General features: G+C 44.8%; 1 protein-coding gene, 1 non-coding gene and 1 pseudogene across 2 annotated transcripts in view; all 3 read right to left on the bottom strand.

Annotated features, from left to right (window-relative positions):
- The window catches only part of Alox5 (arachidonate 5-lipoxygenase), a 40,588-nt gene extending 40,359 nt beyond the window's left edge, over positions 1-229 (bottom strand). Inside the window, exon 1 of the mRNA XM_048339272.1 lies at positions 33-229. Coding sequence (XP_048195229.1) covers positions 33-182 — 150 coding nt within the window. The 5' untranslated portion in view covers positions 183-229. The remainder of the gene's footprint in view (positions 1-32) is intronic.
- A 12,996-nt stretch (positions 230-13,225) lies between these two features.
- LOC125346582 lies at positions 13,226-14,210 on the bottom strand (annotated as a pseudogene).
- Positions 14,211-18,285: 4,075 nt separating this feature from the next.
- Positions 18,286-18,390, bottom strand: LOC125347388. The gene has a single exon (XR_007210176.1). It is a non-coding gene; the product is annotated as a U6 spliceosomal RNA (small nuclear RNA).
- Positions 18,391-21,152: the final 2,762 nt, after the last annotated feature.

Here is a 21,152-nt window from a genome sequence, read left to right as displayed (position 1 = left end):
CCCGCCCGCCGCCCGCCGCCGAGCGTCCTCACCGCGCCGCGCTCAAAGTCGTTGTAGAAGGCCTTGTCCAGCAGGTGCTTCTCGCTGCAGCCGGCCGAGCCCACCAGACTGAGGTAGATGTAGTCGTCGGTGCCCGCAAACCACTGGCTGCCGGTAGCCACAGTCACGGTGTAGGAGGGCATAGTGGACCCAGCGGGCGCCTAGGACCCGCGCACCAGTGCCGAGGTACAGGCGCTACAGCTGGCGGCTCCAGCCCCGAAGCCCCTCAACTCCTAACTCCACCCACTCATGGCTCCACCCAGGCCGCGTCCCGAACCCCACCTTCTTTCATAAGCACACCCACTCATGGCTTCCCCTGCCTCTCTGCTCCTTAGCCTTGGCCCTAGAGCCAGGCCCCTGATCTCCAGCTTCAGTCTGCAGGGCTGCACCCTGCTTCGACTAGCCGGGGTCCTGTATTCTACGTCCAGTCATCACGGCAGCATAGGTATCTTAGCAGCCCCGGCCCGGCAACCTAGCTCTCATCCCCTTAATTCCTGCCCTCATTAGACAATCTCTTACTCATCACCTTTGCCTCGCTTCTGTCTGCCTCCGCTTCCCTCAGTGCCAGGCTCCTGCAAGGCGCTGGGACTGGGCTCTGAGGTCCCCAAGAAGATTATCTGTAGCCCCAGCCCTCACCAAGTTCCCATGGTTAGTGGAGGGCTTAGGCACCACATTTGCTCTTACACAGATAAATTGGAGCAGGGGCACTCTGGATGTCTGAGGACTGGGAGGAGGGTGAGGAGGAACCTGCCTGCGCAGGCTGGAAGTCTTCCTGGAGGAGGACACCTGAGCTGATGCTGATACTTAGGATGAATGAATTTGGAACACAGAGTTCTGTCTTCCTTCTTCAGTGGCTGAGTTGAGCTTCTCTCTGGAGACAGCTGCGGGTGGAGGCACTGAGGCAGGACAGTCCCTTCTGCGCTATGGTCGGTGGAGAAATAGAGACAGGGAAGAACCCCTGATGGGAACCTCTGGAGGATTTGGGCGCTCCTGAGGAGTGGTGAGTGGGTGGAGGAAAGGAGCTAGTCTTGTTTGAAGATGGTAGGGGAATGGACAATGGATAGGCGTCCTCTGGAATTTAGAGCCTTTCTTTTTCATTAAAAAAATTTTTATTTTTGCCATCCTGAGGCTTGAACTCAGGGCTTGTGTGCTGTCCCAGAGCCGCTTTGTGCTCAAGGCTAGCATTCTACCACTTGAGCCACAGCATTACTTCCAGCTTTCTTTTTTCTGAGTAGTTTACTGGAGGTAAGAGTCTCCCTGCCTGGGCTGGTTTTGAACTGAAATCCTCAGATTTTAGCATCATGAGCAGGCTAAGCTCCTGAGGATTATAAGCTTGAGCCACTGGTACTTGATGATTTATTATTTTAAGTAGTTGTACAGAGGTGTACAGAGTTTCAGTTCAACAAACCACTTTATGAGGGTATTGCTCTGTGTGTGTGTTTGTGTGTGTGTATGCCAGTCCTGGGGCTTGAACTTGGGGTCTGGATGCTGTTCCTGAGCATTTTTGCTCCAGGCTGGCACTCTACCACTTGAGCCACAACTCCACTTCCTACCTTTTGGTGCTTAATTGGAGATAAAATTTGCATAGACTTTCCTACCTGGGCTGACTTCATCACAATCTTAAGATTTCAGCCTCCTGAGTAGTTAGGATTACAGACATGAGCCACCACACCTGGAAAGCTTTGCTAGTTGTTTTCACAGAATGCACATTCTGTGAGAGGCAGTGGGTCTGTAATCTATGTATCACACTTCGTACACTAGATCTAGTGAATGGGGTACTAGGAACCAAGCATAGGAGCCCCATTTTGGAGAGCCGGGGCCCCATCTGGTGGCAAATTTGGCTTCCTACTCCACTGGCCAGGACATAGCCAGGGCAGAGGCTGACCATGCCCTTCTGCCACTGCACATGAGATGAAAGCAGATTCCAGTGGGACTGACTTTATTCATCAACAGGCAAACACCAAGCAACCACCAGGAAACCAAGAAGAGCCGCTGTGGTGAACAAAAGAAGCTCGGGGATAGCGTCTAGGCTCTGGGTTCAAGCCCTGCCACCAACAAAAAAATAAAATAAAAATCAAGCGCCAAAGGGGTTTTCTGGGGATTAGATTCTAAGATAGGAAAATCTCTGGGTACATTTGTGGTAGATCAAGTGAAGGCTGCCTTTGAGTGTACAGAGGCTCTGGCACTCAATTGTGCCAAAGAAAACACATGCTCCAGAAAGTAAAGCTATAGGATTGCCCCTTATAAGGAAACTGGAAGAGAAAGGAATAGGCCAGACTCTATCTCAACAGGTAAGGACTGTTTACTGAGGCACAGTGAGTGCAACCTTTGTGTGGAATGGAGGTTGTGCGAGGAGGTGGAGCTGGAGTTAGGCTTTTATGGGGTCTGTCAGGTTGCTGGAGGGCTCACAGGTGCCAAGAATAAACCACCAGAGGTCGCTGGAGGGCTTACAGGTACTGGGAATAAATCACCTTCCTATTGGGAAACACCATCTACATCAGCCGTTCCTAGATGCAGGAGCCTGAGACCAACTGGAACCACCTAAACTTGTAGAACAAGTGGTGTGCTCACTACTACCACTGACCAATTGCCTTTTGCCTCTGCCACATAAACCCTGCCTGAGCCAGGCCCAGGTGCGACCTTTCTGATCCTGACCAGAGGGGCGCCTGGGAGCGTACCCCAATAAACTCTCTTTCAATCACCTCTACTTCTCTCTGCATGCTCTCTCCTCGCCTAGAACCTCTCAGGGTCTGAGCAAGGAGACAGAAATTATCAAGGAAGCTATTAGGGCTAGTGGAGGTGGGGACTTTTGGTTGGGACCAAAATGGAAGGTTGACAGTCAGGCTTATGTTGGATTGCTCTTCCTGCCTCAAGCAAGTCTGTGTATACCTGGGGTTTTGCCTGAAATTCATATGCACCTAGGATAATAGGGTAGGGGTCCTTTTTCATATCCAATCTTTAGATACATAGATCAGGCCAAGAGGGAGAGGTAAGGCCTTCACCCCTTAAACCTAAAAACGAAATGGCTAGTCGGGCTCCTGGTAGCTTATACCTGAAATCCTAGTTACTCCTGAGGCTGAGATATGAGGTGTTTAGAAGCCAGCTGGAGTAAGAAAGTCTGCATGTTACATGGAAATTCAATCAAGACAGAGAGAAGCACATTTTGAGAGGTCTAATTGGGAGTCTTTATTTGAAAGCCAGCAACTGGGAACAGACTCAAGTCCCAAAGAACCTGCAGCCCCAAATGTAGCGAGCACAAAGCTTATAAAAGCAAGACCACAAGATTGGGGTGGGGAACTAAACCTAACAAAAGTGTTATACATAAGCAAAGCAAACTATCTAGGGGAATAATCACGGGGCAATCAATGGCCAGTTATCTGGGGGGGAAAATTCAAGGGCAAGTATTTCCTGGAGCTAAACAACATGACACTTCTGCAATTGGAACAATAACCCATTTCACCTCTAGGGTTTTGGGAACTGAGTGAAAGTCCCTACCATCTGTTAAGACACCTAGATGGCAGTGAGGACAAGACGGCATTACTTAGACTCGGTATCCATATTTTGTTCCCTACTGGTTTCATATACATAGAGTCAAATCATTGATTCTTTAGTGAGAGGGCTGTATTGGGCACTTAGGAGCAAGAATTTAGCTGAGTTAATATGATTTTGAACAGAGTTTACAAAGCAATTGAGAAGACATGAACCTATGGTTAGAGAAGTAGAATTAAAGGCCCCATGGCTGCAGATATCAGAGATGTTAGCCTTTGGGATCAAATAGACAATTTTTTGGAACCAGTTCTGGGAATTTGCTAACCTTTGCTTTATTGTTTTTATGTTTTGTCTCACCAGAGAGATGCTTTCTTGTATTCAACCTTTTGACTAGCATTAAAACCATGTTTCTTCTAAGGCTGCATGGAATCCCCCCTTCAGCTTTTGCTTTGGCTGACTCCAACTGCAACCTGAGGAGTCTCCAGAGCTAAAGATGGCTCTTTATGACTGATACCCATGTGGTCAGGATGCTTTCTGTGGAAAGCAAGTGAAAGGTGTGGGGAACCCCCCTTTTTTTTGAGTCCCTAGAAACAGCAGGCTTAGACAAGGTAGTGGGCCTAGGGAAGGGCAAACCTAAGCCAAATAACACATGCCCAAAGCAGCTTGACCTAGAGCTGCTTGACCATGGCAAAAGAAAGGAATGAGGAAGACCACTCAGTTTATGGGAAGATCCAAGAAGAGAAAGATTTAAGGCTAATTAAGACCAGTCACATCCAGAACCAAGAATTGTATTGCTTTGATTCCTTTGTTTACTGGAGTTTACAGGAATTGTAATCACTAACAGCAGTTCTGCTTTTGTATGTCTGCCTGCTTGCTTTGCCTAACTTGCCAGACCACCTGCGAGTAGTACATGTGATTTTTGCCTTTAAAAGCCCAGCCCTATTTTGCGCCCCCTCCCGCCCCCCCCCCCCCCCCCCGGGCAGCAGACGCTGTGCACAGCTAAATAAAGACTCCTAGTCCAATTGACTGAGTGCTGGTGACTATTGTCATGGGTTTGAGACCCATCTGGGTATCTGGTATACAACAGTTTCAGCTAACACATCACCAGCAATCCTTTCCCAGGTCAGGGTGGGTAGGCTTCACAAAGCTATGTACCCCAGAAAGAATGTCACACAAAGAAGGCTCTGGGGAGGAGCTGAAAGAAAAAGGGTGAAGGGTCAGTGCAAAGCAAAAAATCTTAGCTTCAGCAGATCTGAAGTGGTGCTTGCCTTTAATCCTTGAGCCCGCAGGTTTTAGTCATATGTGGTGGATCCAGGCAGAGATCCAGTCTACTTTTGCCATGGTTGGAATGGTCAGGATTGTTAGAATTTTTTGGGGCCAGTCCTGGGGCTTGGACTCAGGGCCTGAGCACTGTCCCTGGCTTCTTTTTGCTCAAGGCTAGTACTCTGCCACTTGAGCCACAGTGCCACTTCTGGCTGTTTTCTGTATATGTGGTGCTGGGGAATTGAACCCAGGGCTTTATGTATATGAGGCAAGCACTCTTGCCACTAGGCCATATCCCCAGCCCAGGATTGTTGGATTTTTAAAGTAGCTAGCCTGTAAAGGAGAACGCCACGCGGTCATCAGGCAGGAGAGAAAAGTTTATTCTGCTGACCTGCTCCCAAGTTCAAGGTGCATGAGGTAAGCAAGAGAGCGAGCCACCCTGGGGGGGGGGGATGCCTTATGTAGGGCAGGGATGGGGAGGTGTGGCCAGGATGTGATCTCAGGGAAGGGGGAGGCAATCGCCTCCAGGTATGGGAGTTGTCTAGGTAAAGCATGGAGACAATCAGGTGGGGGCACCTGCATGTGGCCCTCAGGGAGAGGACCTTACAAGGATGATGTTGTAGGGTCCCTTCAGGGTGGGAGTAAGGCTGTCTTTGATGGACTTCTTAACTCAAACCAAGATTCCAGGTTGGAAGGGATAGACTGGATCTAGATTGGGCAGTGGTAGTGTCTCCCAGACCTGCTTATGCACCTCCCACTGAGTTGCCTCTAAGTTCTGCAGAAACTGAAGTAAGGAAGCATTATTAAGTTAACTTAAGGTGGGGGTCTGGCTTCAGTGAAATCTATCTCCCACAGCTTCTGCTGGCCCTTACTAATGGGGGCGGCATTTTACCCTCTTCTGTGTTGATGTGTATACAAGCAGAGCATCTCTTTCACAATGTCTGCACGGGCATGTAATAGCAAAAGCGTATATTTAGAATCTGCACAGATATTTATTAAGACCTCTTTACATGAGTGTATGAGACCTCTTAGGCCCAAATGGCCAGTGTCCAGAAGAGTTTCTTGATCTACTAACACTCTAGCCTTACCCTCTTTCTCGGACCAGATGAATTCATGTGGTTGGTGCCAGATCAAAATTCACTGCCAGTTAAGACCTTGAGCATATACTGGGGGCTGGGACTTTTGTTAATTCTGAACTCTTCCCCACTTGACAGCCCTAGCATTTTACTACCCACTATATCATGTGAGTGATACGCAAGGGTGGATGTTCCTGCCCAGTTACAAAGTACACAGGTATGAGCATGAGATAGGCATGCTTATAAACTATTTTCTGATGATCCCCCCAGCTCTGATTACTGTTGAAGGGACAAGCACAAGTGACTCCATTCAGGATCTGACACCACTCCCATTTATCTGAACAGTTATTTTTCAAACTGCCTCTGGATGGTCATTCATCTCCACATCACCAGGACAAGCGTTGTCCTGGTAGGTGTCTTCTTTTTGCTTGGATAATGTCCCAAGTTGGCACGTTTGTTCCTTGCTGGGATGGTGTGTCCCAGTTGGTTGAATCACATGTTGGAGAGGGGTGACCGACAAGTAAAATGAGAGTCTTTGCTGATAACCTCTTTTATTTGCAATTGAAACAACAAGGAAATCAATAGCAATAGTTGTTAAGCAGGGCTACGTGGAATTTATTAAGCATCAAGATTAAATCTGGTAGACTTTTAGGAGCCATCTGTCCCTTTGTGGGCCTGATTGTAATTGCTATAGAAAATTAAACCTGTAAAGGTAAAACTCAATAGTAGTCATGATGAAAGTTTTGAAACAGAAATTGATTAAATAATCGAGTGAATTTTTAACTCAATATAGCATTTTAGGCTATTAATTAAGATAGAAACCATTGATACTAGGTCAAACCTAGGGTAGTCTTAATTTCTCCAACTGAAACATCTGTGAGCACCATTTGCTTTCAGCAGAAGTTTATTGGTTGATGTTATCCTGACTCTAGAGCTGAGTTAAGAGAAAGGCTGGGTCTGTGTTCCCTGGGTGGTAGATTCTCCTGGTGCCAGAAAGGGCACTGGCAAGGAGTGGGCAGCTCTTCTGCCCCAGGCATGGCTGCTGTAGCATGGCTCTGGTTGTCATGAATGCTGTGGAATGGACCATCATGGATGGGGTCACCTTGCACTGGGTGTAAGAGGAGTAAAGCCACTTCTGTTCCTTCCCACCTGGAATCAGCTTCCCACCCTAGGTTTTCAGTCTCCCTGGAGCTTAACTGCAATTACCTTGTGAGTTTGTCATTAGGATGCAAATAAAGGCACAGATCCCAAACTCAACACTGAACAGAGCCAATTGTTTCATTTATGTCTTTAGTACATATGTTATGAGCTAAGCACATTATGTGCACTTGTTCACCAAGTGACTGATCATTGCCCTCCCTTTTGGGAGGACAGATGGAAGCTGGCTCCTCCATCCATGTGAAAGGATTGCACACTCACAGCCTCCTTGCTCTGATTCTCAGGGACATGGTGCCCTTTAGTAAAAGAGGAGCTGCACCACTGATGTGCAACATGACCTGCGTGGATTTTTGCACTTCTTGTAGAAGCCTTTAATTTTTGCTGGCAGTGCATTTCTTGATATTTGACTAAGAGTGCAGATTTCTTTAAAATAAGCACCTCCCTTATTTTGTTTGAATGAAGGACAACCAAAGGCAGTAGGTCCCACAATGGGCCTACCTTCAACAATATGGTCTGCAATGACTTATAATTAAAAACCTCACAGAGGATAACGGTTGTAGACTGTTCTTCAGCATCATCTTCACAAGCTGCTTTGGTGCTTTCCAGAAAGACCACTCAGAGACCCTGGAGGCACACATATCAACCTGGAGTCTGGTGTGTCTCACTTCATCTAGTAATGGTGAGTGATAAAGCCTAGGGCAGAAATCTGTACTGAATCCTGACAGACGCAAAGGAGGGAGCACTCCTCCAGAGAAGGGGTTGCTGAGCCTTCTGGGTCATGAGAAGGGCACTCTTGCTTGAGCCTGGAAAGAACAGTATATGGAAAGCTGTGATTTTACCTAGTACTTTGTGTATATTGCACATTTTGGTCTTTTGTGGTGTGATTTGTTTTTTGTTTTGATTTTTGGCTTACAAGGTATTGATATGTTTGTGTTCTCTATTTCTAATGATGCTAGTGGATGTTGAACACAGGACTTATTCTCAATGACTTTGTCACTCCCAGCTGGCTCTCTACCTACTGAGCCCATCTCCAGTTAGGCATTATTTCGAGATAGAGTCTCCCAGACCTGTCTGTGGAGAATAGCTTTGAGCTTCAATCCTCAGCTCAACCTTTCGAGTAGCATGCCAGAAAGGCCACGCAGAGATTCCGGAAGCACACATATCAACCTGGAGTCAGGTAGATCTCACCTGAGCCAGTAGTGGTGAGTGGTGAGTGGTGGGGCCTAGGGCAGAAATCTGTACTGAATCCTGACAGACACAAAGGAGGAAGACTTGAAAGGAAGATTCTGGGCCAGAAAACTTCCCATCTCCATCAATCCAGTGGTCAGGGTTATTTATGATTTTGTAATGTTTTAGGGGATTTTAATAATTTACTTCTTAAATGATTAAAGTCTTTGCTATAAATTTTAACACAAAATGTGCTCAGTGTGGTAGGGTACTAAGTCTTCTTTGGTCAATAACAACCTCTTTAAAACCTGCCCTTTATATGCTTTATAAACAGAAAAGAAAACACAATGTACAGAAAATGGTCAATCTTGCTTTATCACAAACCCACTAGTAGAAAGCCCTCAGCACTTCTCTTCTTCCCTCCCAGAGCTGCAGCAAACACCATTCATACTGCTCAGAGAAGTGGTTTCATCAGTCTACTTCCAAAAGACAAATTTCAGCATGGATTTTTAGCAAAGCAATTTCTATAAAATGAATTATTTAATGCCTCTACTTTCAACATACATTGTGTACTTCTAAACATCCATAGAACCAGATATTCCAAATAAGGACTTAATTGTCCACTACGTATACAGTAGTGTTGAATAAACCCCACACATATAACAATGGAGGTAAGGGAAAGACTAGATCTAAGTAAGCTACCATGCTCTCACAGCTATCCTGGAGCCTAACCAGGTGATGGGGGCTCTTCACCTGGGTTCAAAGGCCTAGAATGAGACCAGTCATCCTTTGAATTGCAGATATACCATGTTGTTTAGACCCAGAAAGGATATGTAAACAATCAGTCTCACCTCCCAGTTGTGCCTGAATTCCTAGAGGCAGGGGCGGAGACTTGAATGCTAGGTTATTGGATCTGTCAGTCCTGTGTCTTGAACTTGGGAGGCTCTGGAGTTTCCTGTGACCCTGCCTCCTGACCTGACTCTGTTTTAGGGTCAAACCAGCTCAGACGCTATTATGCCAAGGCCTGGTGTGCTGTGTCCTGTCTCCTGTCTCTACTCTGGTCAACATTCACTTCAGCTCCCCATTGAATTGTTTGCATTGTTTTTCTGCTCTTTCTTTATCCTCCTGCCCTTTGGCTCTGTTTCCTGACAGTGTAAGTGCATTTTTGGGACTGCAGGTCTTTGTGACAATAGTCTGCTTGCAGATGCCAGCCTTTTAATAAAGACACCCAGTTCAACCTCTCAAAATGTGGCTTCACTGTGTCTCACTGACTGGAATCACCCTTACAACTTTATCTGAAAGTGTCTGCGAAGTGGGAGCATCTAGCCCAGAGCCTTTTATTTCTTCAACTCCTCCTCAGTATCACATTGGTACGGGTATTACAATATTGCTAAAGTCCTTTTCAGAAGATGGCCTTTCTATGACTTTTAACACAAAGAGGATAGCAGGTGTTAGTTTACTAACTACTTTTGTCATATGTGGCAACCCCTTTAATATTTAGAGAATGAAAGCAACCATCCCACAAGACCACACAGACACAATCAGGTACAGCTAGAGGAGTTTTATTGTCAGCACCACCTCCCTCACCAGAAAAGGGAGAAATGATGCCAGTTCTTTGTTCAGGAGTGATTTTATAGTCAGGGGATTACAGGTAAGAACTTTTATTAGGGGGCAGGAAGTATTCTGCTGCATACCCAGCTGAATGCTAATAGTCAGGGTGGTGTTTTCTGATTGCAACAGTTAGGCCAGATGTAGCTGGGGCCAGAGATATGAATAGAGATTACACATTACAAAATTAGGAATCGTTTGCCTAGTCTATATATAATATACACTGTACAAAGCATAACAAAGTTAAACAAAATGTACATGACCTATAGGGGACGGGATAAGCTGAAATTTTCTCTCACACAGTAACATTCCTTTGCAGCAGTTCCTTTTCAGGCACCTTCCTCAATCCAATGAAGAAGTGCGGCCAGCACACTGCTCACAGAGGCGCTTTAACAGCTCAATTCCCCACATTTTGCAAAGCTATTTATAGCATTGCTCTACTTCTACTTCTAAGTACACCAGCACATCTAAGTGCTTAGGACTGGTCATTTCATAGGTGAACCTGTCTGCTGTTCTCACAGTACTGGTGAATACAATTGCACATGCAGCAGTGGTTATTATCCAAGATGTCTTCACCTCGGTATTTTGGCTCTGGCTGTTCTCTCAATTCCTCTTGCTGCCTTCCAATGAATGGACAAGCACAGGCACACATAGTGCTTATAGACAGCTGAGCAAATTCATACTTGAATGTCATTTACAAGCTTCCTATGAATTTCACGCCACGTATACAAAATGTGCTACCATTATTAACTACTTTGTCATACACTGGCAACCTCTTGAACATCAAGAAAGACTAGGTTAAGTCAGTTCACCTCTGTATTCACTAGGATCTAAGAAAGTAGAACAAAATGGGCCCGGTGTCTCTTCATTGTAAGCATTGGCATAGCCCTCTTTGCATTTCTTCCTCCCAGAACCAGGTCACAAGGACCAGCCTGCAACTCAAGGAGTCCACCCCTCCCCCCAAAGTACATTCCATGGGAATTTCACAAAAAGGAATTTATAGACAGTTTCATTTCCCACTCCTTCTTTAAAAATACACCAGGCACTTCAGAACATGAAAGGTGCTTAGCACAGTCAACTCTGTACAGCAAGAAGGTGAGATGCAAGAGCGATGGGTGCCTGGGGGTCCCCTGAGGGGTCCCCTCCTCTTCCCTCCCAGATGGACCCATCCTCTTCACTCTTAAATGGGTCCCCTCCTCTTCTCTCCCCATGCTGTCCCCTCCTTTTCCTTCCCACACAGGTCGTTTCCTCTTCCCTCCCAAATGGGCCCCCTCCTCTTCTCTCCCCAGCCTGTTCCCTTCTTTTCCTTCCCACACAGGTCCTTTCCTCTTCCCTCCCAAATTGGCCCCCTCCTCTTCTTTCCCCACATGGTCCCCTCCTCTTCCTTCTCCATGCAGGACCCCTACTCTTCCTTCCCACTTGGGTATCCTCCTCTTTCCTCCCATGTAGTCCTCTTGTGTTTCCTCCCACATGAGTCCTTTCTTCCCTCCCCCTGTGGATCACTTCCTCTTCTTTCCCCACATGGATTCCTCCTCTTCCCTCCCCACGCAGGTGCCCTTGTCTTCCCTCCCATGCTGTCCCCTCCTCCTCCTTCCTCATGCAGGTCTCCAAACTCAACTGGATGGCATGGGGCCTACAATGGTGGTGTGAGCCTGCAGGGCCGCCCACCTTCTCCATCCTCCATCTCCCAGAGTCCTCGATGTGCTCACGGCCACCCAAGGGTGCCAAGGCCTGGGCAGTTTGTAGAGCCATGGTCTAGGGCCCAGCAAGGTCGGGCCAGGCTCACCCTCCCACCTGGGGCTGAGCAGGAACTCCTGTGGTGTTTTCAAGTAGCACAAAGTGCACAGACAACATGAGTCTTTTTGTTGTTGTTGTTGTTTTTTTTTTTTTGGCCAGTCCTGGGCCTTGGACTCAGGGCCTGAGCACTGTCCCTGGCTTCTTCCCGCTCAAGGCTAGCACTCTGCCACTTGATCCACAGCGCCGCTTCTGGCCGTTTTCTGTATATGTGGTGCTGGGGAATCGAACCTAGGGCCTCGTGTATCTGAGGCAGGCACTCTTGCCACTAGGCTATATCCCCAGCCCCAACATGAGTCTTTATTAAAGTTGATTTGTGAGCCTGCTGTTGTTCAGGAACAATGGTAGGACAGCATTGCTTCCCCAGAACAACTGGCTACAGCTAATCAAATCCAAGTTCCCAATTCTAGGGCAAGGAAGCAGACAAGATCCTCACCGACAGCAAACTCAACATGAGAATTCTCAGACTTTTCTAGGTTCACTGAGCACACATAAGGGATACCTATGTTGGATTTTTTACTTTCAAGTCAAGAAATAGTTGCCAAACTGTGATTTACCTTGAGTTTTGGTGAGAAGACAGAAAACCATAAGAAACAGCATGCATTACAAACTGCAACAAGTTTTGAAGTTAAATAACCTCTAGAGATGTGATTCCAAGTATACAATGGGTAGAATTTTTCCTAGACACCTAGAATCACCCAAAAGCTATTCAGTGTACATGTGTCTCTGTGTGCCTATCTCTGTGTGTGTGTGTATGTATACATATGTGTGCTTGAGTGTGTGTTTGTGCTGGTCCTGAGGCTTGTACTAAGTGTTGGTGAGCGGTCCTTGAGCTTTTTTGCTCAAGGCTAGATTTCTACAGCTTAAAACACAGCTCCTTTCTGCATTTTTTGATTATTAATTGGAGGTAAGAGTATTAAGAACTTTCCCACCCAGGCAGCTTTTGAAACACGCTCCTCAGAATACAGCCTCCTGACTAGGTAGGATTACATGGGTGAGCCACTACTAACCAGGTCTGAAAGCTATTCATTAGTCTAACAGATTTCCAAAGGCTTTGAGGCTCATACATCCTGCCTAAATACTTCCAAACCCATGCATTTAAATTCTAAGTGTGATTTCCAGATTTGTGTCTGGGAGGCTTTGATGGAAAAAGAAAGATTAGACTACTTATACAGATATAAGCCTTAAATATGGCCAAAGCCAGCCTCAACTTACACATGTGGACACCCACAGGAGCACGCACACCTGCACACACACAATCTTACTTCTCTGCCACCCAAGTTCTGTGTCATATTCAGATTATCATATCTTCTGTCACAGAGGCCTGCAGTCTGACATCAACATCAGTCTTCCTTCAGCCAGTCTCTGACGTCCAAAATAGTGGGTCTTTGAGGCAGACGTTCTACTGAGTTGGAAGAGGCAGACTTGCTTAATTTCAGCCAACAAAACACCATCACATTACCCAGAAAGGCCAATCCATGGGAAGTGGAGATTCCCAGGAGAATATGCCCTGGAAAGATGTGCTAATTGATTTTTTAATATTTTATTATCATTAAGTAGTTTATGAATGCAATGCATCCTGACTCCTTCAACCTTACCCCTTTCAACATTCTCAGCCTTCCCAAGACAGATTAATTTCTGGAAAAGATGAAAACCTTCTTGAGGGCTGCTTTGACCTCCTTGTTCCTCAAAGTGTAGATGAGGGGGTTGAGGGTGGGGTTGACCATAGAGTACAACACTCCAACTAACTTGCTATTCTCTGCACTGTAGCTGGACACAGGACTTATGTATGCATAGAACACAGCCGTGCAGTACATGCATACCACGATGAGGTGGGAAGAGCAGGTGGAGAAGGCTTTCTGCTTCCCCTCTGAAGATCGCATCCTCAGGATGCTGGAGAGGATGAAGCCATAGGACACAATGATCATGAGGAAGTCAAACCCACCATAAAAAGCATCTGCCAGTGTGATCATGACATTGTTCACATAAGTGGAACTACAGGAGAGACGGAGCAGAGGAGGGATTTCACAGAAGAAATGGGTAATTACATTGGGCCCACAGAAGTTTAGCCGCATCATCAGCCCTGTGTGGATTGCCGTGTTGAAGGCACAGATCACCCAAACTGCAGCAGCAAGCACACTGCAGAATGCCTGGCTCATCATGGTGCTGTAATGCAGGGGGTGGCAGATGGCTACATAGCGGTCATAGGCCATGACCGTGAGCAGCAGTAGCTCTGAAGACAAAGCCCATGTAAGAAAATAAAGCTGGGCCATGCAGCCCCTAAAGGAGATAAAGTTCTTCTCTAACATCAGACCTGCCAATGTCTTGGGCATGATGGCTGAGGTGCAGATGATGTCCATCGTGGCCAAATTGAACAGGAAGAAGTACATGGGAGTGTGGAGGGCAGGGTTGAAGCTGATGGCCACGATGATGAGGGCATTGCCTGTGAGGGCCATGCAGTAGAGGGAGAGGAAAGAGCAGAACAAGAAGATCTGGTATTTGGGGTGCTCTGAGAAGCCTTGGAGGATGAACTCTGTTACCAAAGTCTGGTTGCTCATGGTGCTGGAGTGAGAGGCTTTCAAGAAGTATCAGGAGAATCTCCACCCAGAGTTGCATGAGACATCAGGGCGAGGATGAGAGATGGAAGATGGCCTGAGAAAGGCTGGCATGCTTTATTCATGCATAACAACATGGCATTGATGCTAATGTATGCCTACACTCAGCTTGATTAAAAAGGACATGGAATAGTCATCTGTGGCTCATCCTTGTAGTCCTAGCTACTTGAAAGGCTGACCTGAGGATTGAAGCTCAAAGCTATTCTCCACAGACAGGTCTGGGAGACTCTATCTCGCAATAATGCCTAACTGGAGATGGGCTCAGTAGGTAGAGAGCCAGCTGGGAGTGACAAAGTCATTGAGAATAAGTCCTGTGTTCAACATCCACTAGCATCATTAGAAATAGAGAACACAAACATATCAATACCTTGTAAGCCAAAAAACAAAACAAAAAACGAATCACACCACAAAAGACCAAAATGTGCAATATACACAAAGTACTAGGTAAAATCACAGGCTTTCCATATACTGTTCTTTCCAGGCTCAAGCAAGAGTGCCCTTCTCATGACCAAGAAGGCTCAGCAATCCCTTCTCTGGAGGAGAGCTCCCTCCTTTGTGTCTGTCAGGATTCAGTACAGATTTCTGCCCTAGGCTCTATCACTCACCACTACTGGATGACGTGAGATACACCGGAGTCCAGGTTGATATGTGTGCTTCCAGGGTCTCTGCGTGGTCTTTCTGGAAAGCACCAAAGAGGCTTGTGAAGATGATGCTGAAGAACAGTCTACAACCATTATTCTCTGTGAGCTTTTTAATTACAAGTCATTGCAGTCCATGTTGTTGAAGATAGTCCCATTGTGGGACCTACAGCCTTTGGTTTTCCTTCATTCAAACAAAAACAGGGAGGTGTTTGTTTTAAAGAAATCTGCATTCTTAGTCAAATATCAAGAAATACACTGGCCAGCAAAAATTAAAGGCTTCTACAAGAAGTGCAAAAATCCACGCAGGTCATGTTGCACATCAGTGGTGCAGCTCCTCTTTTACTAAAGGGCACCATGTCCCTGGGACTCAGAGCAAGGAGGCTGTGAGTGTGCAATCCTTTCACATGGATGGAGGAGCCAGCTTCCATCTGTCCTCCCAAAAGGGAGGGCAATGATCAGTCACTTGGTGAACAAGTGCACATAATGTGCTTAGCTCATAACATATGTACTAAAGACATAAATGAAACAATTGGCTCTGTTCAGTGTTGAGTTTGGGATCTGTGCCTTTATTTGCATCCTAATGACAAACTCACAAGGTAATTGCAGTTAAGCTCCAGGGAGACTGAAAACCTAGGGTGGGAAGCTGATTCCAGGTGGGAAAGAACAGAAGTGGCTTTACTCCTCTTAAACCCAGTGCAAGGTGACCCCAGCCATGGTGGTCCATTCCACAGCATTCATGACAACCAGAGCCATGCTACAGCGGCCATGCCTGGGTCAGAAGAGCTGCCCACTCCTTGCCAGTGCCCTTTCTGGCACCAGGAGAATCTACCACCCAGGGAAGACAGACCCAGCCTTTCTCTTAACTCAGCTCTAGAGTCAGGATAACATCAACCAATAAACCTCTGCTGGAATCAAATGGTGTGCACAGATGCTGAGCTCCCATAAGCATTCAGGGAACAGATAACCCTCAGAGAAAGGTGTACTTGCTGTGACTTTCAGGGCAGTGGGCAAGGTTCTCATCTCATCAAGAGTTGGAACTACAAGCAGACTACATGACAGTGACCATGAAACCTCCGATAGACCTCAGTCACTCCTTTGCTCTTCTCAGAAGAACAAAGAACTGTCTCCCCTGAGGTTCCTCAGGCACTGGCTTTAATTCTCATCAAGCTCACAGGATAATTACCAGGGACACAAGTGTAAAGAACAAGATTGCAGATAGCAATGACCAAGCTTAAAGTTGTATTATAGTCTCACAATATACACACAGCCAGGCATGGGGTGTGTAACCACGGTTGTCTTCATTCTTCTCAAACCTCCTGAAGTCCATTTGCAGCACTTAAATAGTGCACGGAGGATGCATTTCATCACCTTTGAAAGACAGCAGTTGGTGCCATCCAATTCCTTGATATAAGATATTTCTGGCTCATGTTGACATTTTTCTAAAAACAGGTTGAGCCTTACATGGAATTTAATTAACTTTTAGTGATCTTACCTTCGTCCAATTTATTGCTCATAAGTGGAATATTATTATTGTTTAAAGTAAAATTATTTAGTAATAGTGAGGAGGTTGAATACTTTATTTTTTTATTATTTAAGGTGTTCAGGATTTTCACAGACATCACATTGTTAATTCATTGTCATTCCCTTTTATATGTTCCTTTTTCCTAATGTAAACTTATTTCAAGAGTACCAAGGTAAAAACTCCAGGCAGGTCAAAATTTCTAATGTTCATCTTTGAAGCTGAATCATGTTTTGATAATTACTTTGTTAGATCGTTCCACTGGTGTTTCAAAAGTGAATTTGTGACTTACCTTAGTCACAGAGTGTATGTGAGAAAGTTCTATTCAAGTCCCAGGATTTGGAATTCCCCTTCACAGTTCTCTGCTGGGTAATTTCTCAGTTGCCCTTTTGAATTATACTCAGTGTCCAGGAAGAGCCAAGAAAAATAAGTATCAACCAAGAATTATTTGATGATTTTTGTGGCTGGAACATGCCACAATACAGTAAACTCTCAGCTCATTTCAGCACACTATTTGCTCTATGATTTCATTTACTTTGCAAACAGTGGTGTATCTAAAAAAAGAATTCTAATATTACTGGCTCCATGTTAAGAAATCTTGATAGGTCTTTGGACAAATCTAGTCAATAAAGCTATAAGCAGATTTTTCTAATTTCATATATTACCCAAGGGAATGAAATATCCTTAGAACATTCATAATTACCCTGGAAACATTTTTCTCCTTTTTGGAGCTGCCGTATGTATGTATGGTCTTGTTCTCTCTGTCAACCACAGTGGAGGTTGGAAACAGCAGGACCATGGGTATGGAATCTGTGACATCATCCATGTAGACACATGAAGGTTTTTGTGCCCAATTTAAGCCAATCATGAAAGGAACTTTTGACTCATCTGTAGCCAGAGTTGTCTTTATCTGTGGGAGACCCTTGGGAGGACTTCACAGATGCTGCTCTAAGTGGACCCTGAAGGAGCAATTAAATTACATCCCTCTACAGGGGACTTGACTGTCCTTGGTGATGGCCCCAAGGCCAGTGCAGGGTAAAGTCCAAACAGGTGACACAGGGTGTAAGCCCCAGGGGTAGTGGGAGACACACCCTTGGTGTACTACAGTGTTTTTATGAAGCTTCTTCACCCAATATGAGACTGAAAAGTGAAAAGCTTAAAGGAATTTTCCCTAAACTGAGGAACAAGACAGGACATACATGTCTTCATGCTTACTCAGAGTAGTGCTTTCCTTCTTAGAAGAGGAATGTGAGTCAAAGAAGTATACACATGGGAATGGAAGCAGTCAGTATTTGCACATCTCATGGTCCTACACATCAGTATTTGCACATCACATGGTCCTTCACTGAAGAGACCCCAAAGCCTCTATCATAGAAGTTGCATATGTGACAAACAGTTTTGGAAACAGTAGGATTGAAAATAATTACTTTTTAATAAATGCCAACCAAAAATTCTGAGAATGAAATCAAGAGAATGATCCCACTCAATAAAAAAAATCTAGGAATAAACTCAACCATGCCTATAAGTTATCTCTATGGTGAAAATTATAAACTACCGAAGAAATTGAGGAAGGCGCTGATGGTTGAAAGACACCCTCCTTTGAAAAGAAGCAGAATTCATTATTACTGAAAGCAATGTACAGACTCAGTGCATTCTCATCAACATTACAATTGTATTCATCACAGAAATAGAAAAACCTATCCTAACATTTTGCTTCCATAAGGAAGCAAAAGTGACCCTATGAGATAAAATAATCCCAAACAAAATGAAAAGAAGCAATGTTGGCGCTACCATAATACCTGACTTCTCATTATATGAAGGGTCCTAGGAACAAACTTGGATGGTACTTGCCAGGTGTTCATAATCCTGCAATCCAGGCTATGTAGTAGGCTGTAGTCTGAGGATCATGTTTTTTTTTTTTAATGGAAAACTTCATGAATTTGTATGTCATCCTTGTGCAGGGGCCATGCTAATCTTTTCTGTATCGTTCCAATTTTAGTATATGTGTTGTCGAAGCAATCATTATTTGAAGCCAAACGTGGCTGGAGGAGTTCATGGGGCTCTTATCTCCAATTAACCAGCAAAAAGTCAGAAATGAAGCTTTGGCTCAAGTGGATAAACAAAATGCAGAATAAGCATAAAGTGGAATATATTTAGTAGCGAGAAGGATTAAAGTTGTGGCGTAGGACAACCTTGAGAACATTAGGCTAAGTGACAGATGCCAACCATGAGGCCCTATGTTACACGATCTTAACTCTCCAAAATATCCAGAATGGACAAATACAGGGAGACTAAATGTACGTTTATTTTTGCCCTGGCTAGAGAGATGACTGTGTCAGTGAAATAGTTACGGATCATAGGATAATGTTCATAAGATATGTAAATGTTACTATAAAATACTGAATCGTACCTTTGAATGTATGGATGGCACACTATGCTATTTACACGTCCACTAAACTTCAAGAAAGAAACCAATCCTATAAGTCAGAGCTTTCCCGAGGAACAAAACTAATAGCTGATACACAGATATAAAAGGGGATTAATTAGATTGGCTTAGATGATTGGAGGCCACGCTGTCCAAAAATGAGTTCTGCACCTTGAAGAACTTTTCAATACAAGAATCGGAGAGCCTCAGGACCTTGGCAGCATCTGAGAGGTGTCCTCCTCCTCCTCCTCCTCCTCCTCCTCCTCCTCCTCCTCCTCCTCCTCCTCCTCCTCCTCCTCCTCCTCCTCCTCCTCCTCCTCTTCTTCCTTCTCCTCCATTTCCTCCTCCTTGTCCTTCTTTTTGGTTGCTTCTGATAATGTCTGAACTCCCACACAAATCTTTTGCCTTCCCAACCAAAGCTCCTTTCCATGCACACTTCATCTTTCAGGGTATGAGGCTCTGTGCCCTGCAACAACAGGAGCCCCTTGTGCCTTTCCCTCTGCATAGCCAGCATAGTTGCTATGTTGATGTAATCTGTTATCAAGTCTTGAATTTCATGACTTTTTTTGTAAATACACTTTCTATAATTTATTCATACATAACCTATTAATTGAACAAAGAGGTTTCCCTGTAATATGTTCGTTCATGCAGAGAATACACTGCTATTACTCTTTCTCATTTTTTCTTTTGTGAAAAAATACTTAACACATGCCATTATTATGTTTTCACACACACATACTGGATGTTTTAACCTCATTGACTGTATTTACCTCTGCTTTGCCATTTCCACCACTGGTCCTTATCCCCCCAAAATTCCTGCTTTCTTTTCCTGTCATTCATTTTTGAAGGATGAGATTCTGTATATGCAAAAATGCACTCTTCAAGTCTTCATAGTGTGTGAATTAAATTTATTTCTTCAAATACATTGTGAAATGTTCAAAATACAAAACAAAGAGGGTGGGCTGGGGATATAGCCTAGTGGCAAGAGTGCCTGCCTCGGATACACGAGGCCCTAGGTTCGATTCCCCAGCACCACATATACAGAAAACGGCCAGAAGCGGCGCTGTGGCTCAAGTGGCCGAGTGCTAGCCTTGAGCGGGAAGAAGCCAGGGACAGTGCTCAGGCCCTGAGTCCAAGGCCCAGGACTGGCCAAAAAAAAAAAAAAAAAAAAAAAAAAGGGTCATAGTGATACCCTTTAAAAAAAAAAAAAAACAAAGAGGAAAGTAAGACAAAACTAGGACAACCAGTCTTCATGAAAAGAAGAAAATCTATCAGTAGACACAGGGAGGCAATGTTGGTAGATTATTGAAACATCTTCACGACCACTGAAATCCTCAAGCTATTATTTATGGGTCCAAATTCCATCAGAAAGAACAATCTGGTCCATGACCATCCACAAGCCATGGCCAGTTAGCCACAACAAAGAAGAACAGAAGCCCATTCACTTATTCTTCATCAAAAACAAGCTCTACTTTCAGCTTCCTCGTGAAGTAGTAAAAAGATGGGTTTGGGGTGAATTCCAGAAGTATAGCTAAATATTTACTTTGGCTTCTGTCATCGCAATGGAGAGAAGAACTTTTCCAGTTCTGTTTTCTAATAGCACAAAGCATATGATCAAATCTTGTCTTTATTATTTCTTACAGGTGATTTTTGTGTCTGCTGTTGTTCAGGAGCAATGGAAGGACAACATTGCCTCCCCAGAACATCTGGTTTCAGCTCAGTCACATCCATGTTCCCCACTCTAGGGCAAGGAGACAGACCAGATCCTCTCCTACAGCAAGCTCAACATGAGAAGTCTCAGACTTTTCTAGGTTTTTACACCACAAATCCACTGCTAAAGGTGGAATTTCTGCCTTCAAGTCAAGGAATAATCCAAAAGTTAGTTTCATCTTGATGGTTAGTGAGAAGAAAAGGGAAGGACAGAAGAAACAGTTTGCATCACAGTTACCATAGGATTCTAGGGAAGATAGATGGGGTAAAATACAAAGTGCAGAATTTAACCATGAAAGAATTCTTCTGTTTGACAACTCACAGATGTTGTGGATGACCACACAACAGGTCACGGGTGTGATTTACAGATCTCTATCTTGAATATTTTTTCACAGTTGTAAAGAGTTTATTCAGTAAAGAGGAAATACTAGCCACTTAAGAGAGTGACCAGTGAGACCCAGAGACCGGTGGTCCCCATTCACAGTAAGTTTAAGTGAAGATGAGAACGACACTTTCACACAGTTGTAAATCGGAAGCACATTTGTCCTCCCTAAGTAAGGGTTGTCTCATGGCCAGAGAACTGGTTATGAGCTTCAGGCAGATCAACAGAACCAGTGTATTGGAGGCTTTCGATAACTACCAACTACA

Source organism: Perognathus longimembris, chromosome 2 (assembly GCF_023159225.1).
Source record: "Perognathus longimembris pacificus isolate PPM17 chromosome 2, ASM2315922v1, whole genome shotgun sequence".
NCBI lineage: Eukaryota > Metazoa > Chordata > Mammalia > Rodentia > Heteromyidae > Perognathus > Perognathus longimembris.
This window is presented reverse-complemented; position numbering and strand designations above follow the sequence as displayed.